Source organism: Balaenoptera physalus (assembly GCF_965194825.1).
Source record: "Balaenoptera physalus genome assembly, chromosome: 2".
In the NCBI taxonomy this organism is placed as follows: domain Eukaryota; kingdom Metazoa; phylum Chordata; class Mammalia; order Artiodactyla; family Balaenopteridae; genus Balaenoptera; species Balaenoptera physalus.
The window spans coordinates 161,608,074-161,628,115 of record NC_138883.1 but is presented as its reverse complement, the minus strand read 5'-3'; the positions used below and the strand labels follow the sequence as shown (position 1 = coordinate 161,628,115).

The window sequence follows — 20,042 nt, the reverse complement described above, 5'->3', positions numbered from 1 at the left end:
CTTGACAAACGGTAGTTGTAGTTATGATTATTGTGAGAAGTTTGAGTTTTATCCTGTAGTCAACAGTAAGCTCCTGAAGAGTTTTAAGCAGAAATATGTTTCAAAAGGATAACTGTTGGCAGGACAGTGGTGGCAGAGAAGAGGACTGAATTGTTCTTTAGAAGGTAGAATCATCCCACCTGGTGATGATGCTGTAGGGAATGAAAGGGAGAGGGTTTCAGGGATGACACTCAGGTTTCCACTGGAGCAGATGGATGGAAGGTGGGGCCCCATTTCCTGAGGTAAGAAACTCAGAGAAGGAACATGTTTGTGGAGGAAGAAAAGGAGTTAGTTTTGGACCCATTGAGTTTGAGGTACCTGCAGGACATCTATTTGGAGATGTTAAATAGGCACTTGGATATATGATTCTGGAATTCAAGAGAGACCTCTGGGCCAGAGATCTAGATTTGAGAGTCATAAGCTTAAAGCTGGTGCTTGAATCTAGAGAAATGGATGATATTACACAGGGGGAGAGATTTGAGAGTGAGGCCAGAAGGCTAACCAGAGTCCTGAAGAATGCAGTGTTGAAGGTTAACACCGAGTAGGAGAAGGAATTGGCAAAGGAGCTTGTGGAGAAATTGTCAGAGAATCAGATGAGAGCAGAAAATCAGTATCGTGACCTCAAGATAGAGTCCAAGAAGGGAGATGTCAGCAGTTTTGAGTGCTGCTGAGGGATCAAACAAGATAGGACTTAAAATGAATATTGGATTCAGTGACTGAGATAGATTACCCTTACTAGAGAAGTCTTAGTGAGGCAGAAGCCAGTTTGGGGTTGTCTGGGAGTAGGTGGGAGGTGAAGAAATGGAGATAGTGTTGGCAGTTCTTTAAAGTAGCTTAGCAGTGAGAGGAAGAAGAGAGGTTTGAGAGAGCAGCTAGAGAATGACTTCTGGTTCAGTGGTTGTGTGTGTGTGTGTGTGTGTGTGTGTGTGTGTGTGTGTGTGTGTGTGTGTGTGTGTGTGTGTGTGTGTGGTTGGGGAGACTTGAACAAGCTTAAATCTTGTCAGGAGGAAGCCATTGGGGAGGGCAGAGGGTAATTGTTAGTGTAATGCCCCCATAGCCTAATGAAGAGGGATCCCAAGGACAGACAGGAATTTAAGTCTGGGGAGTTGGAAGCAAGGGAAAATGCAGGTGTAGATGTAAGTGGATTTGTTGATTTGGTGGCAGGAAGTTGAGGGGGTTCTCATCTGAAACAGGAGGCAAGGTCTCACATGGAATGTGATAGTAGGTGAGCTCAGGGATTTGAGAAGAGGGAGACTTGAAACAGTAACAGAGAATGGGAGAGTAAGCTTCCAGGGAAGCAGTAAGATTGCTGCTTATTTGAGGTTGAAAACTGGATTCAGTAGCCTTAATAATATTCTGTCTTTTAATTTTGTTCAGTATTATTCATTGGTGCAGGCATAGAGGAGACAGAATTGGTTTTATCTGAGATTGGTATTTACTAAGCAGATAAAACAGAAGGAAAAGGGACAAGGGAATTTATGGTATTGGGAAACAACAGTTAAAATGAGAAACTATGGATTCTAAGCTGAGTAGGACGGGATGTGAAGAAAGGAGGAGGCTGACTGAAAGGGAGAAAGTAGTGGTCTGGAGATCAGTGTGGTGGAAATACAGGTGTGATGGGAGTAATTGAGGGTGGGTGTGAGCTGGGAGGATAGGATATTGGTAGAGTGGGATGTCAGAATTAATTATTTCAGAGGTGGAGCAGTTTCGGACACTGACAAGGTCCAGTGTACGGCCAGCCCCTCAAGTAGAAGGCTGTGGGGGAGGGAAGAAAGTCATTAAACTGAGGCATCAGGGTGAGGGATAGGTCCTTTGTTTTGAGAGTGGAACATAACACAGAATGGTGGAGAGGAAAGCTTTTTTAAGTCAGGTGCCAAAGTCTTCAGTGTCAGTCCTTGAAAGTAGAAGCTGATGATTATCACATGGATGAGTAGTGTAGGATGGTACACCCAATTACCTTGAGGCTCCGTGAACAAGAGTCTTTATGAAGGAGCAGAGGAAGCACAGCTGGGAAATAGTGGGAATCAGTGAGGATGCCAAGTCAACACTGGGATCTTGATTCAGTGTGGGAAGACAAACAGCTCCCTCTTGAGCGGGGGTGTGGGGGGCTTTGGGAGTTCCAGACAGCACATTGCAAAGGCTTCGGAGGAGAACAGGAGCGAGCAACTGTATTATGGGGGGAAAGGAAGCACTGGTTATGAGAGTGAAAATGAAATGTGGGAGGAGCTTGTATCTTTGACAGTGGCTGGGGAAACCAGAATGTGAGATGTTAATGGATATGATTCTGGCATAGGTGAAGGGGCATTGCAGTTTCGTCATGGCTTACAGGGGACCTTACTGTGATGTGTGAGTGGACGGTAGCAGTTGTGAGGAGCAGCAGTGCAGCTGCTTGGTCCAGTGCTGGGATAGGAGGTTAGTGGATGATGCCAAGTGTGGCAGGGAGGATGAACGGGGGGAGGGGGGGAGGGTGGTGCTGCTAACCTTCCATTTCTGCCTTTCTTCACTAGGAGGCTCAGGGCCTCATGGCATCCTGATCTGGCTGGTATTTAGCTATATGGGTTTTTTGGTAGTTGGTGTGGTACTGACTCACAGACACATGATTCTAACTTTGGAGCTTGAATGGATAGTGATACTCTTGACTGAAAGAAGGAATATAAGGGAAGGGATAGGTGTCTGTGAAGACTCCAGGTTAAGATGCTCACTAGGAGGGGGAAGCACAAATACAGATTTGGGAGTCAAATGCATACAGGATTGAGGAAGCCATAGCATGTAGACTGAAAAAAGTAAAAGGGCAAAGGATTGAACTCTGGGGAATACCCAGGAAAAAAAGAGAACAGTGAAGGTGAGTGCATGAAATAGTGTGTATGAAACACTTTCATGTGTAAAACATTTTGAAATGTTTAATAACTTATGAAGTCTTTCATTGTATCTCAAAAAACAACTCCTGAATAGCTTAGGTTTACCTTTTTAAGCATTAGTGCTTTTTTTGGTGGGAGTCTTCCTAGATTCTATTATGTATACTCCTCTTTCCTTAAATTATACAAAGTATAATTATTTTCTTTCTTAATGACTCAGGATAGTTATTGTAAATATCAGTTATTGAATTTTAACTCATAAATTCTTCAATTTCCTGAATATAAAGAACTAGGAGACTTTACCCTGTATGGGCCCAAATTGTTACACACTTGGAATTCCTTTTTTTTTAAATAATTTTTAAAAATTTCATTAAAGTATAGTTGATGTACAATATTATATAAGTTACAGGTGTACAAATATAGTGATTCACAATCTTTAAAGGTTCTACTCCATTTTTACTTATTATAAAATATTGGCTATATTTCTTGTGTTGTACAGTATATCATTGTAGCTTATTTTATACCTAATAGTTTGTACCTCTTAATCCCCTACCCCTATGCTGTCCCTCCCCCTTCCCTCTTCCCACTGGTAACCACTAGTTTGTTCAATATATCTGTGAGTCTGTTTCTTTTTTGTTATATTCACTAATTTGTTGTATTTTTTAGATTCCACATATAAGTGATATCATGGAGTATTTGTCTTTCTCTGTCTGACTGATTTCACTTAACATAATACCCTCCAAGTCCATCCATGTTATTGCAAATGGCAAAATTCCATTTTTTATGGCTGAGTAGTATTCCCCTGTGTATATAGACCACATCTTGTTTAGCCACTCATCTGTTGATGGACACTTAGGTTGCTTCCATATCTTGGCAGTTGTAAACAGTGCTGCTCTGAACATTGGGGTGCATGTGTCTTTTCGAATTAGTGCGGGGGGTTGGCTATACACCCAGTAGAGGGATTGCTGGGTCGTGTGGCAGCTCTCTTTTGAGTGTTCTGAGGGCCCTCCATGCTGTTCTCAAGATGGCTGCACCAACTTACATTCCCACCCACAGTCACACTTGGAATTCTTGACCTGTTTATCATATTCTGTATATTTTCTCCTCCCCTTACCCTATTTCCAGCTGTCACTTCTTATATCCAGTATGTTTAGAAACCAGATAAATGAGAATTGTATTTAAAATTAAATTGAATGGATTTAGAGTACCAACTAGGTACTCTTCATTTTAGAAGTTTCAGTTTACGAACTTTGGGCCATTTGTTTTGCCTGTTAACAGGTAACTCTTGGTTATTGTCTCGTTCTTGACTGAATTCTAAGATATCAAATAGTTGAAACGTTGTACAGTATAGATGCTGAAGGACCTAGAGTAGAGGAGCATCTGAGTGACGTGGACATTTCTTCTCTCCAGAGTATTAAAAGCAATTCTTAATCTGGTTCCCCACAGCCTTTCTGGCCATATTTCCACCTGTCTGCTCTGCCTCTTCCCCCCTAGATGTAGATAGGCTCCCCGAGGGCTCCCCCACGCCTCACCAGATTCCCTGCTACAGTCGGCTACTCTGTTTTCCAGACATGCTCCGTATTTTCCTTCCTCTCATGGTCCTCCTGTCCTTTTCTACCTGGTGAAATGCTTCTCATCCTTCAGTATACAACTCATATGGCCCCATCCTCAGGCCGACTTCAACATTCCTTCCTGTGTTTTCCAAAGCATTTCGTACATAACATCCTTCACACAATTTAAGTGTTCATTACTGGTCTAACTGATAGAATTTACCAATAAGCTAAGTTTTTCTCAAATTTTAATATATGTCAGAATCTCTAGGATATAAAAAATTAGACCCCTCAGAAAGTTTGAATCAGTAGATTTGGGGTTGAGTCTGGGAATCTGCCTTTTTTTTGTCTTTACAAGTATATTTGTTAATTCTGATACAGGTTGTGCGAGGACAATACTTTGAGAAACCAAGGCCCAAGTGGTGAATGATTTCCTTCAGGGCAAGGATTGTGACTTAACTTTTGTATTCTCAGGGCCTGTCATGTATTGTAGATGGTGCTAAAGGAATGTTTCTGAAGTGGGGAAGGCCTTTCAGCGTGTAAGGTTTGAGTGGAGACTCAAGTTCTTGGCAGAGCCTAAAGAGAGCTATTAATAATGGTGTAAGAAATAGCATAAGACAACATTTCTCAAGTTCTTCCAAAAACACTTCTGCTAGGACTTGCTTTGTGGGAAGAGGGTCTAGGGGAGTCAGATACTTTTGGAAAATGCTGCCTATTGGATCTGCACCCTCCACCCTTCTCAAGTCACACTGAAATATTCAAGCTTCTGAGAAAGTTCTGCAGCAAAAAACCCTTTTAATCTCGGATATTTCAAACTCTAACTAAGCGTTTCCCCCTTACGCTCTTTTCTCAGATAATACCTTTTCATATCCTGCAGAATTGAATGTTCTAGGTATTCTCTTTGGGAACTGCTCACAGCAAAAGTAGAACCCCAGGAATTGGCAGTTTTTGCAGGGAGATGGCCTCTACTTACCTAGAATTGGAGAGTCCATGCTGGGAAATAATAAGAAAAGAGATAAAGGAATTGGGGAATGTTGAGGGAAAGACAGTTTTTCATAGTAGACTCTAGATTTTTATTTTTATAATTGCTCTAAATTGTCATGTTCAGTTGTAAGTATTAAAACGTCTGAATAGGGAGAAGTAATTCTAGGTGTAGTATAGACTGTAGTAGACAGCTTTGAGAACAGAAGACTTGGATTCAGGTAATGTTTGTTGAAATGCAAAAGAAGGTATTAAGTAGATGAAGGATCTGTAGGATCTGGTTACTAATTAAATCTGGGAAAAAAGATCTGGACATTTCAATTCAAAGTTCTAAGTTACCTGCATACTTTTTGGATATATATTTAGACTACTAAGGTGAAAAAAACACACTATATTATTGACAACTGAAAAGATGTACAATAGCAGGGAGTAGTTCCTATAAGTTTTTAAAATTTGATTTTGCTTATTTTGTTTGTATTTTATATTTTCTAGTAGTAGGGTAACATTATAATATGGTTTACCATCTATCTAGAAAGAGTCTGTATAGAAATCATTAACTTAAATTGAAATTATAGGCAAAAATATTATTGCATAAGTTTTTCCTGGAAAAATTAGATTCTCCTCTTTAAGTAAAAGGAGAGCTGCAAGACAAGTGGTCAACTCTGAGTGATTCAGTTTAACAGGCTTATTTATTAGAAACTACTTAGTGCTGACAAAGCAGACACATCTTTATATCGTAACACATTTAATTTAGACAATGTGGAAGTTCTTCATATTACATCATAATGTAAAGCAGGTTTATTAGGCCGTGAGAGTCATAGAATATTTAAGCTTCATGTAAAATATAAAACCTAACTTTATCACTAATTTATGCTAGAGGGCTTAAAATAATTATCAAGGAGGCTTTATTATAAGATTAAAAAATTTTTTAAATAAACTAATTCCATGGAACATTTTGTAGTGCTCCCTTGGTAATGTTCATACCCAGTGAGCAGAGAAGGTGCCTTTAAGTTTGGAGAGTTAGGACTCTGCCACTGAGTCTCTTTCTTGAAAATATAAAGTAGTACAATTGGATGATAGAAATGAAAATCAATCAGAAAGCCAAGTGAAAACAGGTATTTCAGATAGGGCCTTAATACTTCTTCCTTTTTATTGTCTTTCCAGACAAATGACCATGGAAACAATTGACTCTCAGCAGGATGGAAGTATACCAGATTCTGTGGCAGAGAGCGAATCTGCTCACATGCAGACGCAGACTGGTCAAAATTCAATCCCCACTTTAGCTCAGGTAAAATTAATGCAGGCAACAGGCAGGCACCAATGAAAATTAGCCTGTATGGGAATGAGAATTGTGTGCAGATTCTGTTTTCTTGCAGTTGATCTTAAGTTTCCCCTATTCCCCGGTTATCAGCCATTCTTACTGATTTGACTTCGAAGAGAAGATACGTGTTTGAATTACTTTTGCATTGTAACAGACACTATGTAAAGGAAAAACAAAACCCCCTCCATAGTATATAATCCTCAATTTATTATTCGAGAAGGTCAGTAATTCCACATTGAAATATTCAGTAGTTTTATATTCTTAGCTATAAAGATGGCAGAAATCTTGCCATTTGTCCAGTGTATATTTGGTTTAATCTTTACTTTCTTTTTAGTTAGGTCTTAGACTTTGAATTAGTTTCATTTAGAGACCACCGATATGAGTTAGTGTTTGTTTTTCAGCTCTTAACTTTATTTCTAGGTATCTATAAAAATATGTAGTAAAAACAATCATATTTATTTAGTTCATCAAATACTTACTGAATCCTTCCTGTATCTAGGCACTATTCTAGATGTGTGGGGTATGTATTTCCTGGCCTTGACATCTCACGGTTTAGTGGGGTAGAGGTGTTTGAGGGGTAATTCTCGCTGTGTAAGAAGTATTGTGGGGTGAGAGGGGGATGCAAGAGGGAGGGGATATGGGGTATATGTATACATATAGCTGATTCACTTTGTTGTACAGCAGAAACTAACACAACATTGTAAAGCAATTATAGTCCAATAAAGATGTTAAAAAAAAAAAAATGAAGTACTGTGAGATGCTACGTAGGAATGATTGAGGCGTGCAGAGGGGGAGCAGCCAGTTGACCAGGAGTGCTTTGTAGAGGATTTTACTTTTGAGCTGGACACAAAGCGTGAGTAGAGGTTGACGGGTGGAGGAGAGGGAAGCGTATTCTAGGCCAGGGAAGAATGTACAGAGGCACAAAGGCAGAGGATGGGGGTGGGAGCTGCAGGCGTTGAGGCCAAGTGGAGCCGCTTGTCTGGCCTGGGAAGTTGAGCTGGTCAGGGTAAGCAGACGGTGGTAAACATTTGGGAGCGTGGACCATCCGTGTTCTAAATGTTCCTGAGACGTTTTCCAGTGTTCACTGTGTTTAAGACACCAGCGACTGTGTGCGGGTTGGATGGGGACGTCAGCGAGCTGGGAGCGGGTCAGGGGGCGGGGGTGGACACCATTTGAGTGGCATCATGGTGATGTGGGGTGCGAGCAGTGGAGACTCCTGCGGTATCCTGAAGGGAGAATAGAAAGGACCAGATGGCTGCCTGGAGAGCCCTCGGGAGCGCCAGGCACCTCCTGGGTTGTCTCCGGCCAGACTGGCTCCTGTGAGGCCTCTATTTTCCCAAGACACCCACGCACCCAGCCTGCTTTTCTTTCCTCTTTCAAGTTCCCGACACCCACTTGCTCCCTGGGGTTTTCTCCTCACAAGTGCTTTGTGGAGCTATATCTCCATGGCAACACCCTTCTTTGTTACCCTGGAAAACAGGCATTCAGACCTTTGCTATTTTTTAAGAAAGCGGCCTTTTTCTTATTAAAAAAATGCATGTTCATTGTACAGAATTGACAAAATGTGTATTATTTTGAAGAAGAAAATTAAAGCTAACTATAGTCTTAACATCCAGAAATTTAATTGTTAGCATTTTGGTGTTTATCCTTTAGTCTTTTTGTCTGTGAAAATAGAAGAGAATGCACATATATCTTTTGGTGAATTTGGGGTGTTCTAGAGTTTTTATAACTATGATTCTTGATCTCTAATTCTGCCCTTTTGCTGAAGTGGTAGTTGAAAGCAAATCTTCCTTCTGCCGCCACTTCTCTCCCTTTAGGTACTGGTTTCCTGTCCTCCACACATGCAGTTTCCTCCGGCCTTCTGGGCCTGCACAGTCAAAACAACAGATCTCCATTGTCTAACAGTGATAGTTGGCAGTTCTGAGGATCTTCAGCCTGGGTGACACCCAGCCCTGTGAGCCTCAGTCAGAAGTTGCTAAAGAGGTCAAGTAATATGAAGTCCAAAAAATAACCTTGGATTTATGAGGTTTTGGAATTGAATAGGAGTCCAGTGAACAGAAACCTAGCTTTATTAGTAGGTTAGAGAATAAATAAGAGGGAGAGGAAATCAGAAGTATAGATTCTTCAAGAAGTTTTTCTGTGAAATAATAGACAAAGATGGGTCTGTGAAACAAAGGAGTGAGAACTGGGGTGTGAGAAAGCTGGGAGTGTTAAATAAAATAGAAGGGGGAGATAGAGACTTGTGAGAAGGCTGAATCACAGAACTAGAAAAAGGCTGTGGTTTACATTTACAATGTTTATTACTTCCTTAAAAATCTCAAATATATCAAATGTTGATAGTCATTAAATCTGGATAGCAAGTTCATAGACCTGCTATGTTATTCTGTTTTCTCTGTATTTAAAATAGTTGATCAAAAAATAAATTATGGTTTTTGTCTTTCACATACTAGGAATGTTAAGAGATTAAGAAGAAATCTGTATGCTGAGTCATTGATTCTCTTGGTTAACTAAGAGTTCTCCTCCATGGATATGAGGCCATAAATCCTCTATGGATCATGATATTTTGCAGAATTAGGACACAGTTCTTAGCAGTCAAAATTTTCTAAACGTAATTATTAATTTAGATTCTTGTGATGCGTGAAGCTGTTTATTTATGACTATTCATTATTATTATGCAATATTATATAATAGAAGGATTAGGAAATCAAACTGAAATTTTATTAAGCCTATAATGTATGTTAAAAGTGACTGACTCTCCTGAATTATTCCCAGTGTCATTGTATGTACTTGCCACTTACTTCATTTAAACTAGAGGATTGTGAATTCCCAGATGTTTTAGACTTAAGTTCAGGTTTGTATAAAGAGGAATTTATAAAAGTTACTTTCCTTTTTACATGGTCTAATTATCATTAAGTAGTGTCAGAACAAAGGGTGTAACCAGAAGGTTCAGGGTGTAACCCGAAGGTTCAGCGGGTTTGATCCTTTGCCTCTGGTCATTTGATAGTGGTAGTTTTGAGTATCCTGGCCTTTCCAGAGCTTCTGCTAATCAAGTTAACGCTGAAAATTGTCCCAGTTACGAAGATCTGAAAACTTGAGTTTGCTCTTGGCCCTCACATCTCTGCTCTGCTGACTGATTGAGGGAGGCTGGAGTTCTCAGTTTTCAGTTTTTCTGTTTTATAACTTCCCAGATATCAGTGGAGCCTTTCCCTTCTAATTGTATCCAATAGTGAATAGAAGTCACGTGGTGACAGTGTCAAAGGGCTAGAGGCTGGAGTGGCAGATCATCGAGGCTGAGTACTGTGACTTGGATTTCTTCTTGCCCGAGTTAGTTTTTAAGTAGATTTTTGTTTTTTAATTGAAGCTGGAACCTTGTCTGGTAAGTGTATGTGTTGATATACACATAAGACTAGATTCTACCCCCTCCCCTGGGAAAACTCTTGGTGGTAAATGGAAGAGTCTATTTGATATAATCAAGCCAGGAGGAAACCCTTTCCCAAAACCAAAATGGTGAAAAGCAAAATTACTGTATATACAGGTAGTTTTTAAAGTCATACTTACAGCCTTTGGAAATAATATAATCCTTAAATGGGTAATGGGAAGTTATCATTTCTTTTGTGATGAAAGATTTCAAACATATACAAGAGTAGAATAATACTCCCGCATATATATGTAGAAACTTAAAAATTATTAAGATTTGGTAGCACTTGCTTCATTTATCTTCTTTTTTTTCTTTTTGTCGAAGAATTTTAAGCAGCTCTACAGATCTCAGACATCACGTCATGTCATTCCTACTTTCTTCTGGGTATGCAGCTCTTAAGAGGTTATGGACATTTTCCTATATAACCAAATGTCATGATCATACCTAATAAAATCGAGCATAATTCCTTGGTATAATATGCACTCCATACTCACATTCATCTCACAAATGTGTAATCTACTCTGAAGGCAACAGTGGTAGCACCTTGAACTTTTCTTGTTCCACATCTCTTGGGAATTGATAATGCTGCCATGAAACTCAGGGTGAGCGTGGTAATCCAGATGGAGCCTCAGGAGAGGATGTGCTATCTGGAGCTTCGTGCCTTATAGCTGCTGGTGCAGCCTGTGGCCTGAGTATGACACCTCAAGTTGGAAAGCTAAATAACCCTACTTTGTAAATGGCCAATTCTCAAAGTTTCAGCAAAGATAGGAAGGAAAGGTGAAGGGAGCAGAATCACAGGGGTCATAGAGCTGGAAGGAGACTCGAGATCATCAGGGTCAGCGTAGTGCCTCGAGAGAGTTAGTTCTAATATAAAATTTAACCTTTCCGAGAACCTCTGTATTTTTGGAAACAAGGAGACTCTGGAACAGAGGAAGCCACTAGGGAATGTTGTTCAGAGATTATACTCTGCTAACCTTTCTTATCCTCTCTGCTGTAAATGCAAACAGTACGTAAAGAAGCACCTTAGAAGAAAGCAGGCCTGGCATGCAGTGAGGGATTGGAGTAGGAATGATTTAACAAGGGATAGGTTTCAGTGTATGACTTGTGTGTTTTCTGTTTCAAACTGGTGGAAAATTGGAATGGCATTTCTCATTGTTTTGGCCAGCTGTGCCAAAAATCCATCTTCTTGGTCCTAAGTAGGACCAGGAAGAATATGGGTGGCTATCAGAAAACAAAACAAAACAAGCAACATACAAGCAACATTTGCTATTGATAATTGGTTAGCAACATCATATTTGTATATTAAAGTTGGTCTGTATCATGTTAGGTTGATTTGGTATATTTACTGTCGGCTGAGTACATCTAGTTCAAGCTCAGTGTTTTGTCCTGGTTCTTTTTTGGCTGCATTGGACCTTCATGGCTGCGCGCAGGCTTTCTCTAGTTGCGGTGCGCGGAGGCTGCTCTTCGTTGCGGTGCTCTGGCTTCTCACTGCGGTGGCTTCTGTTGTGGAGCGCGGGCTCTAGGCGCGTGGGCTTCAGTAGTTGCGGCACGCAGCCTCAGTGGCTGCGGCTTGTGGGCTCTAGAGCACAGGCCTAGCAGTTGTGGCACACGGGCTTAGTTGCTCCACGGCATGTGGGATCTCCCCGGACCAGGGATTGAACCCGTGTCCCCCGCATTGGCAGGCAGATTCTTAACCACTGCGCCACCAGGGAAGTCCAAGCTCAGTGTTTAATTGAATCTTGTTTTTTAAACCTCAATATGCTGATTCCCTGACTTGAGGGGCTCTTACTGAAAGAGAAAATGTTCCTCTTAAGATTTTGAAATAAAAATTTTCATTTTATTGTTGACTTTCTGTTGCTCCTTAATTTTATGTATTCCTTCCCCTGGTTATTTTTAATTGCCCTAATTTAAATTTTTTGAACATAATATTTGTATTCACTTAGAATTAGCTCTAAAAATTAACAAAAGTTAGGAGGAAAAAAATAGAACAGTGAATTTTTTTCAGTAAATGCTAAATTTTTGTTGTTGCTTAGTCAGCTAATTCAAGAAAATGTACTGCTTTGAAATGTAACTCATTCTTGAAGGTAATTCAAGGTTGAAGGGATATAAGTAAAAATAATTTGTGAACTGTTAATATTAGTCACCATTTTATTCATTTTGAATAAGAATTTGTTATATAATCTGTACTCATATTTTGATAACTTTGTGTATAATAGCTAATAGATTTCTTTAAAGGTTGGCTTTTGGCTTTAGAATATACTCTGTGCTTTCATCCCAGTGTGTTAAATGATACTTTTCTTTGAATGAAAATCAGTGTTTCAAAGGTAATTTCGGTAGGTATAAAGCAGTCAAAGTCAAATTTCAGAAAAAGGTTTTGTTTTTATACACCTTATAATCAGAAAAAAAATGCATACAAATCTGTTTTAGTGTTTGAGAGACTGTTAGAGATTTTCTGTCATTTGTAATGATTTTCTATGAGATTTGGGTACTTTTTGTTTGATGTTCAAGTCTTCCTTCTTAGTTTTAGTAACAGGTAGTTTGTCACTAGTGGTAATGGAAAAATAACTGAGAATAAACAGTTATTCTCTTTATCCTTTTCTCTGACTTTTTTCTAGTTAAAGAGTAGGTTGGGGGGAGAAAATACAAGGGGACTGTTGTTTAAGGGGTATAGTTTTAGATTTGCAGGATGAAAATGTTCTGGAGATCTGTTTCACAACAGTGTGAATATACTTACTACTGAACGGTACACTTAAAAATGGTTAAGATGGTAAATTTTACATTATGTATTTTTTACCGCAATAAAAAAAACAAAACCAAAAATAATAGACTAGACATTGAAATTTTAAAAATGGAGCATTAATTTTTATAATTCCTTCTTTGAATAAGATTCAGAGATTATTTACTTTGCCTTATTTCAATTTTTTGCTACTACAACCTTTGTAAACCCCAAACTATTAAAGGAATTACATTTGGAAAACACAGAGGCTTTGGGAAATTTTCACTTCATTGATAGTGATGACAACATCTTAATAGTGATCTTCAGAAATGTGAGTTTTCTGAGCCCTATCAGAGATATAACATGTCATTCTCCAAAAAGGCATGGAAGAGAAAAGCCTGGTTATGGGGTTGAAAATACTAAGTAGAGACAATATTAGATGACAATGGTGCAAGCAGAAATAGTTCAGGAAAGACATTTGCCTTTCAGTAGGTATGTTTATACAGCAATAGACCTCCTTTTAAATACCTTTTAAAAAATAATGGGTATTTATTTGATATCAGATATGTTAATATACCATGATAGGTACTGCCAGTGTAAGTTGGTCTCCCAGGTCCTCAGAACTTTCTAGTTTTACCTTTTGTAAGGGCTTGTTTACTGCTTTGTACTTGGTATAAGGAAAAAGAGCCCTAACTTATACCTGTACACACAGTTTGAATTAAGTGTAGTAGTAGTTTGTTTACTTAAAAGTAATGGAGTGAAGTAGATTAAGACTAAAGACACAAAATTATTTTCTTAATTTTTATACATAGTTTTAAGTAAATACTTATTAGACTGAATTCTTTGATTCTTTACCTAAAATAATTGAAATGCTAATTTCATCAGTTGACCATTAAATGAGATGACTTATGTGAAGCCCAAATACCGTGCTTGACACAAAGTCCACATGCAATAAACGTTTTGCTTTATTCATTATAGTAACCTCAGATGGTTAGAATAGTAGTGGCCAGGCTTTGAGATGAAGTGGCTTATGCTAGTTTAAAAATATATCGTATCAGGACTTCCCTGGTGGCACAGCGGTTAAGAATCCGCCTGCCAATGCAGGGGACACGGGTTTGAGCCCTGGTCCGGGAAGATCCCACATGCCGTGGAGCAACTAAGCCCGTACGCCACAGCTACTGAGCCTGTGCTCTAGAGCCCGCGTGCCACAACAACTGAAGCCCTTGCGCCTAGAGCCCGTGCCCCACAATAAGAAAAGCCACCGCAATGAGTCGCCCGCGCACCACAACTAAGAGTAGCCCCCCGCTCACCACAACTAGAGAAAGCCCGCGCACAGCAGCGAAGACCCAACTCAGCCAAAAGTAAATAAATTTATAAAAATATATTGTATCGGGCTTCCCTGGTGGCGCAGTGGTTAAGAATCTGCCTGCCAATGCAGGGGACACGGGTTCGAGCCCTGGTCCGGGAAGATCCCACATGCCGCGGAGCAACTAAGCCCGTGCGCCACAACTACTGAGCCTGCGCTCTAGAGCCCGCGAGCCACAACTACTGAAGCCCGTGTGCCACAACTACTGAAGCCCGCGCGCCTAGAGCCTGTGCTCTGCAACAAGAGAAGCCACCACAACGAGAAGCCTGCGCCCCGCAACAAAGAGTAGCCCCCGCTCACTGCAACTAGAGAAAGCCCGCGTGCAGCAGCAAAGACCCAATGCAGCCAAAAATTAAATAAATGAATAAATAAACAAATTTATAAAAAAAAATATATATTGTATCAAAAATTCATTCTAAAGTAATATAAATCTATTTATGGTTAAATAGGCCTCCAGTGGGTATAGAGAAGAAAAGCTGATATGTAGTTGTTTTATTTATTTATTTATTTTTTATTTTTTTTAAATTTTATTTATTTATTTATTTATTTAGGACTGTGTTGGGTCTTTGTTTCTGTGCGAGGGCTTTCTCTAGTTGCGGCAAGTGGGGGCCACTCTTCATCGCGGTGCGCGGGCCTCTCACTATCGCGGCCTCTCTTGTTGCGGAGCACAGGCTCCAGACGCGCAGGCTCAGCAATTGTGGCTCACGGGCCTAGTCGCTCCGCGGCATGTGGGATCCTCCCAGACCAGGGCTCGAACCCGTGTTCCCTGCATTGGCAGGCAGATTCTCAACCACTGCGCCACCAGGGAAGCCCTATGTAGTTGTTTTATAAGCAAAGTTCTGATATAATGTCATGAATGTATTTAAATTGGTATATTTTATTTATACCAAATTTTATTTATACTAAATTTTTGTACTTTGAATTTATTTTAGAAATTTTAAAACGTTGCAAGCATTCCTTCACAGTATTTTGGCTCTGAAAGTCTAAACTAAAATTTATTACTAGATTTTCGATTTCATGGTAAGACCAAGTTTCATTATACTGTTTTTTTTTGTTTTCTTTTTTAAAGAAATTCACGTTCTCTTATTTATTTATTTATTTATGACTGTGTTGAGTCTTCGTTTCTGTGCGAGGGCTCTCTCTAGTTGCGGCAAGTGGGGACCACTCTTCATCGCGGTGCGCGGGCCTCTCACCATCGCGGCCTCTCTTGTTGCGGAGCACAGGCTCCAGATGCGCAGGCTCAGTAATTGTGGCTCACGGGCCCAGTTGCTCCGCGGCATGTGGGATCCTCCCAGACCAGGGCTCGTACCTGTGTCCCCTGCATTGGCAGGCAGATTCTCAACCACTGCGCCACCAGGGAAGCCCCATTATACTGTTTTTTTAGGAGCTAAATTCTTAGACTTTTCTATTTATAAACTCTGACCTTTGGACTAAAACTGAAAAAACTTAAGGATGCAGTTTGGTCTGGCCATGTTTTGTCACTGATTCAGATTTTGACTTCTACTTTTATGCAAATCCTTGATTCTTCTTTCCTCACCTTAATTTTGAGGAATACTTTTAAAAATATTTTAATCTTTCCAAATCAAAGGATTAATATCAATACATGTAAATTAAGCTCTACATTCTTGACCAAATTATTTAAATGAAGTGTAACAATAATAAAAATAACAAGAGTGAGCGTTTACTGAATATTCAGTATGTGCCAGACGCTGTTCCATGCTTTATACATATAGTTCAGCTCTCACAACAGCTCTGTAGAAAGGTACTGTTTTTTTTCATTCTCTTTTGCAGTTGAGGAAACTAAAGTACAGAGAGGGTGAATAACTTGTCATAGGTCACACAGTTAATAAAAGGCAGAACCCAGGCACCTGGCTTTAGATTTCATTAAGCATTTCTATTACTTGTAATACATAGGTACTCAGTGTTAAACCAGACCATTTCAGAGAGCATTACCTGGGACAATGCATAGTTTGCAAAGAGTAATCATAAATATATGCTACATCTAGCTACTGTATATATAATACTATATATATATATAAGCACGGTAGTATGCAGTAACTATTGTATATATACATATATACTGTATACTGTTACTCCTTCATTATTTAGCGGCAGATAAGATAGTATCATGTTTAGATCCCAACTCAGCTTCTGACCTTGGATATATGAAGAGCATAGAAAAGTTAAATTTTATCCATTTTGATGTATTAATAACTGGTCCATATAAATCCTGGCACCAATAGCTAGTCTATGTCTTGAGCAGTAATTCTGGGGCCAAGAGTACGGGAACACCCAGAGCTTTAGAATTATGTCTCATAAACTGATGGGGAAGTCAGTCAGTCTCATTGCCTTTGGTAAAATCAATTTATTGAATATCTTCCTGGCAATAAGACAGTTAATTATCATATCCACCAAATGTGGGGCAATAGTTATTGCTATTTTTTGTGTGTGGAAAAAAAATACATAAAATCTGCGGTCTTAAGTTCAGGTGTACAGTTCAGTAGTGTTAGGTATATTCACATTGTTGTGAAACAGATCTCTAGAACTTTTTCATCTTGCAAATCTAAAAGCCTATACCCATAAAATAGCATCTCCCTTTTTACTCCTCCCCTCAGCCCCTGGTAACCACCATTCTACTTTTCGGTTTCTATGAATTTGACTACTTTTAGATACCTCATATAGGTGGAATCATCAATATTTGTCTTTTTGTGACTGGCTTATTTCACTTAGCATAATGTCCTGAAGGTTCAGCTATATAGTCAGTATGCGATAGGAATTCCTTCGTCCTTTGTATGTATATACCACATTTTGTTTATTATTACTATTTTTTAAGGTTGCTTTTGCTTAGTCAGTACTCTTTAGGACTTATACCAAGTGATTGGTAGAAGAATTAAAGTAGAATAATTCAAGTGAATTGCAGTTTCCTGCATAGACATTCCTGAGTTGATTTTGGTCAGAAATAGATTAATATGTAGTTTGGATAATAAGTGGTTTTAGGCATTCATTCTGTAGCTTCTGGCTTTTGGCACGTGCATTTCCTATTCATTACTAGAAATGATGTGTATCATTGTTAAGAGTCCAATGTTTGCCCTTGTAAGACATCTGCTGGGTAAATGCCATTTTTGGCTGAGGATTTTTGGCTCACTGCAACTTACTTCACTATGTACATTTACTACTTTGTAATGCAATTGGCTAGAAAATTATGATCAGTTTTAGTTTCAGTCTTACTGAAACCAAGATATAAGATTGATTTTTAAACATCTAGAGCTAAAGGATTTTTGACTTCTATAAAGATCATGTTCGTGTTCATAGTCTTTATAAATATAAGTAAAACATCTAGTATTGGTTAGAATGTAAAACGATGCTCCAAGTACTATAAATAGGAAATTATAAGGATTAGCTAGGGAAAAATTTCACTAGGGATTGTTTTTCAAAGCATAAGAACCCCTGATTTTGTCATCACTGATCATCACAGTGATCACCACTGCTTATTGGAAGTATTATCAGACTATATAATTAAGAATGACTTGATTCCAACATTTGCTTTGCTTTCAAGAGGGGAATTTTTTTTAAAGAGACGTAATATTTGGCCATTTATAATTACAGTACCAGAAACAGAATCCACTTCTCCCTTTTTAAATTCAGATTATAGATTTCAGATAGTATTTCTTCATGCCTTACACACAAAGGATTCAAGGATCATATTATAGTTCTAAAAATTTTAACATAGTAGATATAAAAATATCAGTCTTACATGGCCAACTCTGTTATCAGTGTTTGCAGTTGATATTCACAAGGCAAAATTTAACTCCATTGATTTTGGCAATTTGTTAGCCACACTGTTTAAAAAAAAAAAAAAAGAACCTCAATATGGGAAAGAAAAACACTAAAGACACTAAAATGATACCAATTCTACATTTTTCCTTTTGTGTTTGTCTTCATTTAGCACAAGTAAATACAACTTTTAAAAAAATGAAGTGAAATATTTTGCGTCTTTATTAAAGTGTTCACATTTATAATATTATTTTCCTGTTTTCAGCCTTAAAATATTTGAAATATTCTTTAAACACTTTTTTTTTTCCATAGAAGAAACAGACTCTTGAGAATCCTGTCTTAATACACAGATATCAGTATAGTTTTCCAGCTTCTCACGTAGAGTGTTAATTGGCTTTTCACTGTAGTCCTTGGAATTAAAATAGGTAATATATAGATCTGACTTTTCAGGCAGCAGAGTTGATAGCGAAGTCTGCTGTACCATGAATTCACATTTTTTCACCCTTTATTAACTGTCTTAAATGCAGGCTCAGTGGCTCTGTGACATTTGCAGCTGCACTGTGACATCATAAACCCCATCATAAGGGAACCTAGCTACAGATTGGAGCAAGTCCACTAGGTGCTAATCAAATGCTGTGTTACAACATTGTGAGGTTTTCCCAGTTATGTGTTGTTATTAGGGTTTTTTAAATTGCAAAGCCAAGTAAGGCTGTCAATTGCATCATCTTAATTTATTTCTTCAGATTAACCACTGTCTATAGTGGGGTTTTTGGTGGATGTGGTGGCATCAGCATAATCTATGTTTCAGGCATCCTATAGAAGAGGATTATTGTTCAGGGGATCAGGAAGAAAAGGTAAACTATGTCTACTATGAGTTCATTATACACACTTTTAGAGCCTCATAAAAAGAGGTATAAAAATTATGAAATATAAAATACATCCATTTTATGTGCTTGTTTTTTGAGCAGTTGCCTGCTTGGTTGTTGGAATGTGATGAATATAGATAGATCTTCCCATGGCTTCCTTTCCCACTTTTCTTTATTCAGTAGGTATACCTTAAGTAGCTTCCTTCCACCCTCCCGCCGCCTCCTCAGTTACCCTTCTTTGTTTCTCTTTTGAGAATTTAGCACCACCCCAAATTATGTTTTTGTCTCTTCATCTGCTTTCTGTCTCCTGATTGAGGAGAGCAGACTTTTCATGTTCACTGCTATATCCCTGCTGTCTAGACTGGTCCACAAGGCAGGCTTCCAATAAACGTTTGTTAAGTGAACAAAAGAATGAGTTAATTCATAAGTATGACTTGTTTCTGTGAGATTTACTTCTTAAAAAGTTTTGGAATGAATATATGATGTTTATAAGAAAGATCTGTTTCTACGGGAAGTATGCATATTTTAGTCCAAGTGAACTAAAATTTGTGTCTCTATCAGTAGTGTCCTTTAGGAGAGACTTAATTCCCTTCTCTTTCCAGAGCTTCTTTAGAATTCTATTTGCACATTGTGAATAAAGTAAGTATAGTAGTCTTTAGGTTGCTTTTTGTCAGTGTATCTCACATCTTTATTTCCTGAGCTCTAACCCAAGCATCAGTCCCATAATTCTCCTTGCCTACTAAACATTTCCACCTGGTTTCCTCCCATTGCTTTCACCCTAGCCTGCCTAAAACTGAATCTGCCACCTTGCACAAAAACAAAAAGATGCTTCTTTACTTACCCATTTTTGGCTTTGGGGCCACCATGCATGTTCTTGAATCATTGCCTGAGTTCCTTCTGTGCCATCTGTGGACCACATCCTACTTCAGGGGCGCCCTGTATTTACTTGTGGCTCATGTGATCAATAGAATAATACTAATGGTAAGATATTAAAGGTAGGGAGCCACATGAATTTTTTTCCTATGAATGATGATGTTTATCCTGTTAACTCTACCAGTACAGTTAGTTATAAGCTTAATGCTAGTCACAGATCAGTTTTGGCAAAACTAGTAAGAATGTAGACTGCCTGACAGGTTCTCTAGATCTAAGAGTGTTG

General features: G+C 38.8%; 1 protein-coding gene across 30 annotated transcripts in view; it reads left to right on the top strand.

The window, feature by feature from the left end:
* The window catches only part of CREM (cAMP responsive element modulator), a 100,177-nt gene that overhangs the window by 11,270 nt on the left and 68,865 nt on the right, over positions 1–20,042 (top strand). For 28 of the 30 annotated variants that reach the window (XR_014260532.1, XR_014260533.1, XM_082449853.1 and 25 more), the window contains one exon: positions 6,590–6,713. Coding sequence is in view for 28 of the 30 variants with exons in the window: in XM_082449853.1 (XP_082305979.1) it covers positions 6,590–6,713 (124 nt within the window). In the remaining 2 variants the exon portion in view is untranslated. Of the gene's footprint in view, positions 1–6,589; positions 6,714–15,086; positions 18,875–20,042 lie in introns of those variants that run through there. The other 2 variants (XM_082449850.1, XM_082449851.1) reach the window with 2 other exon arrangements.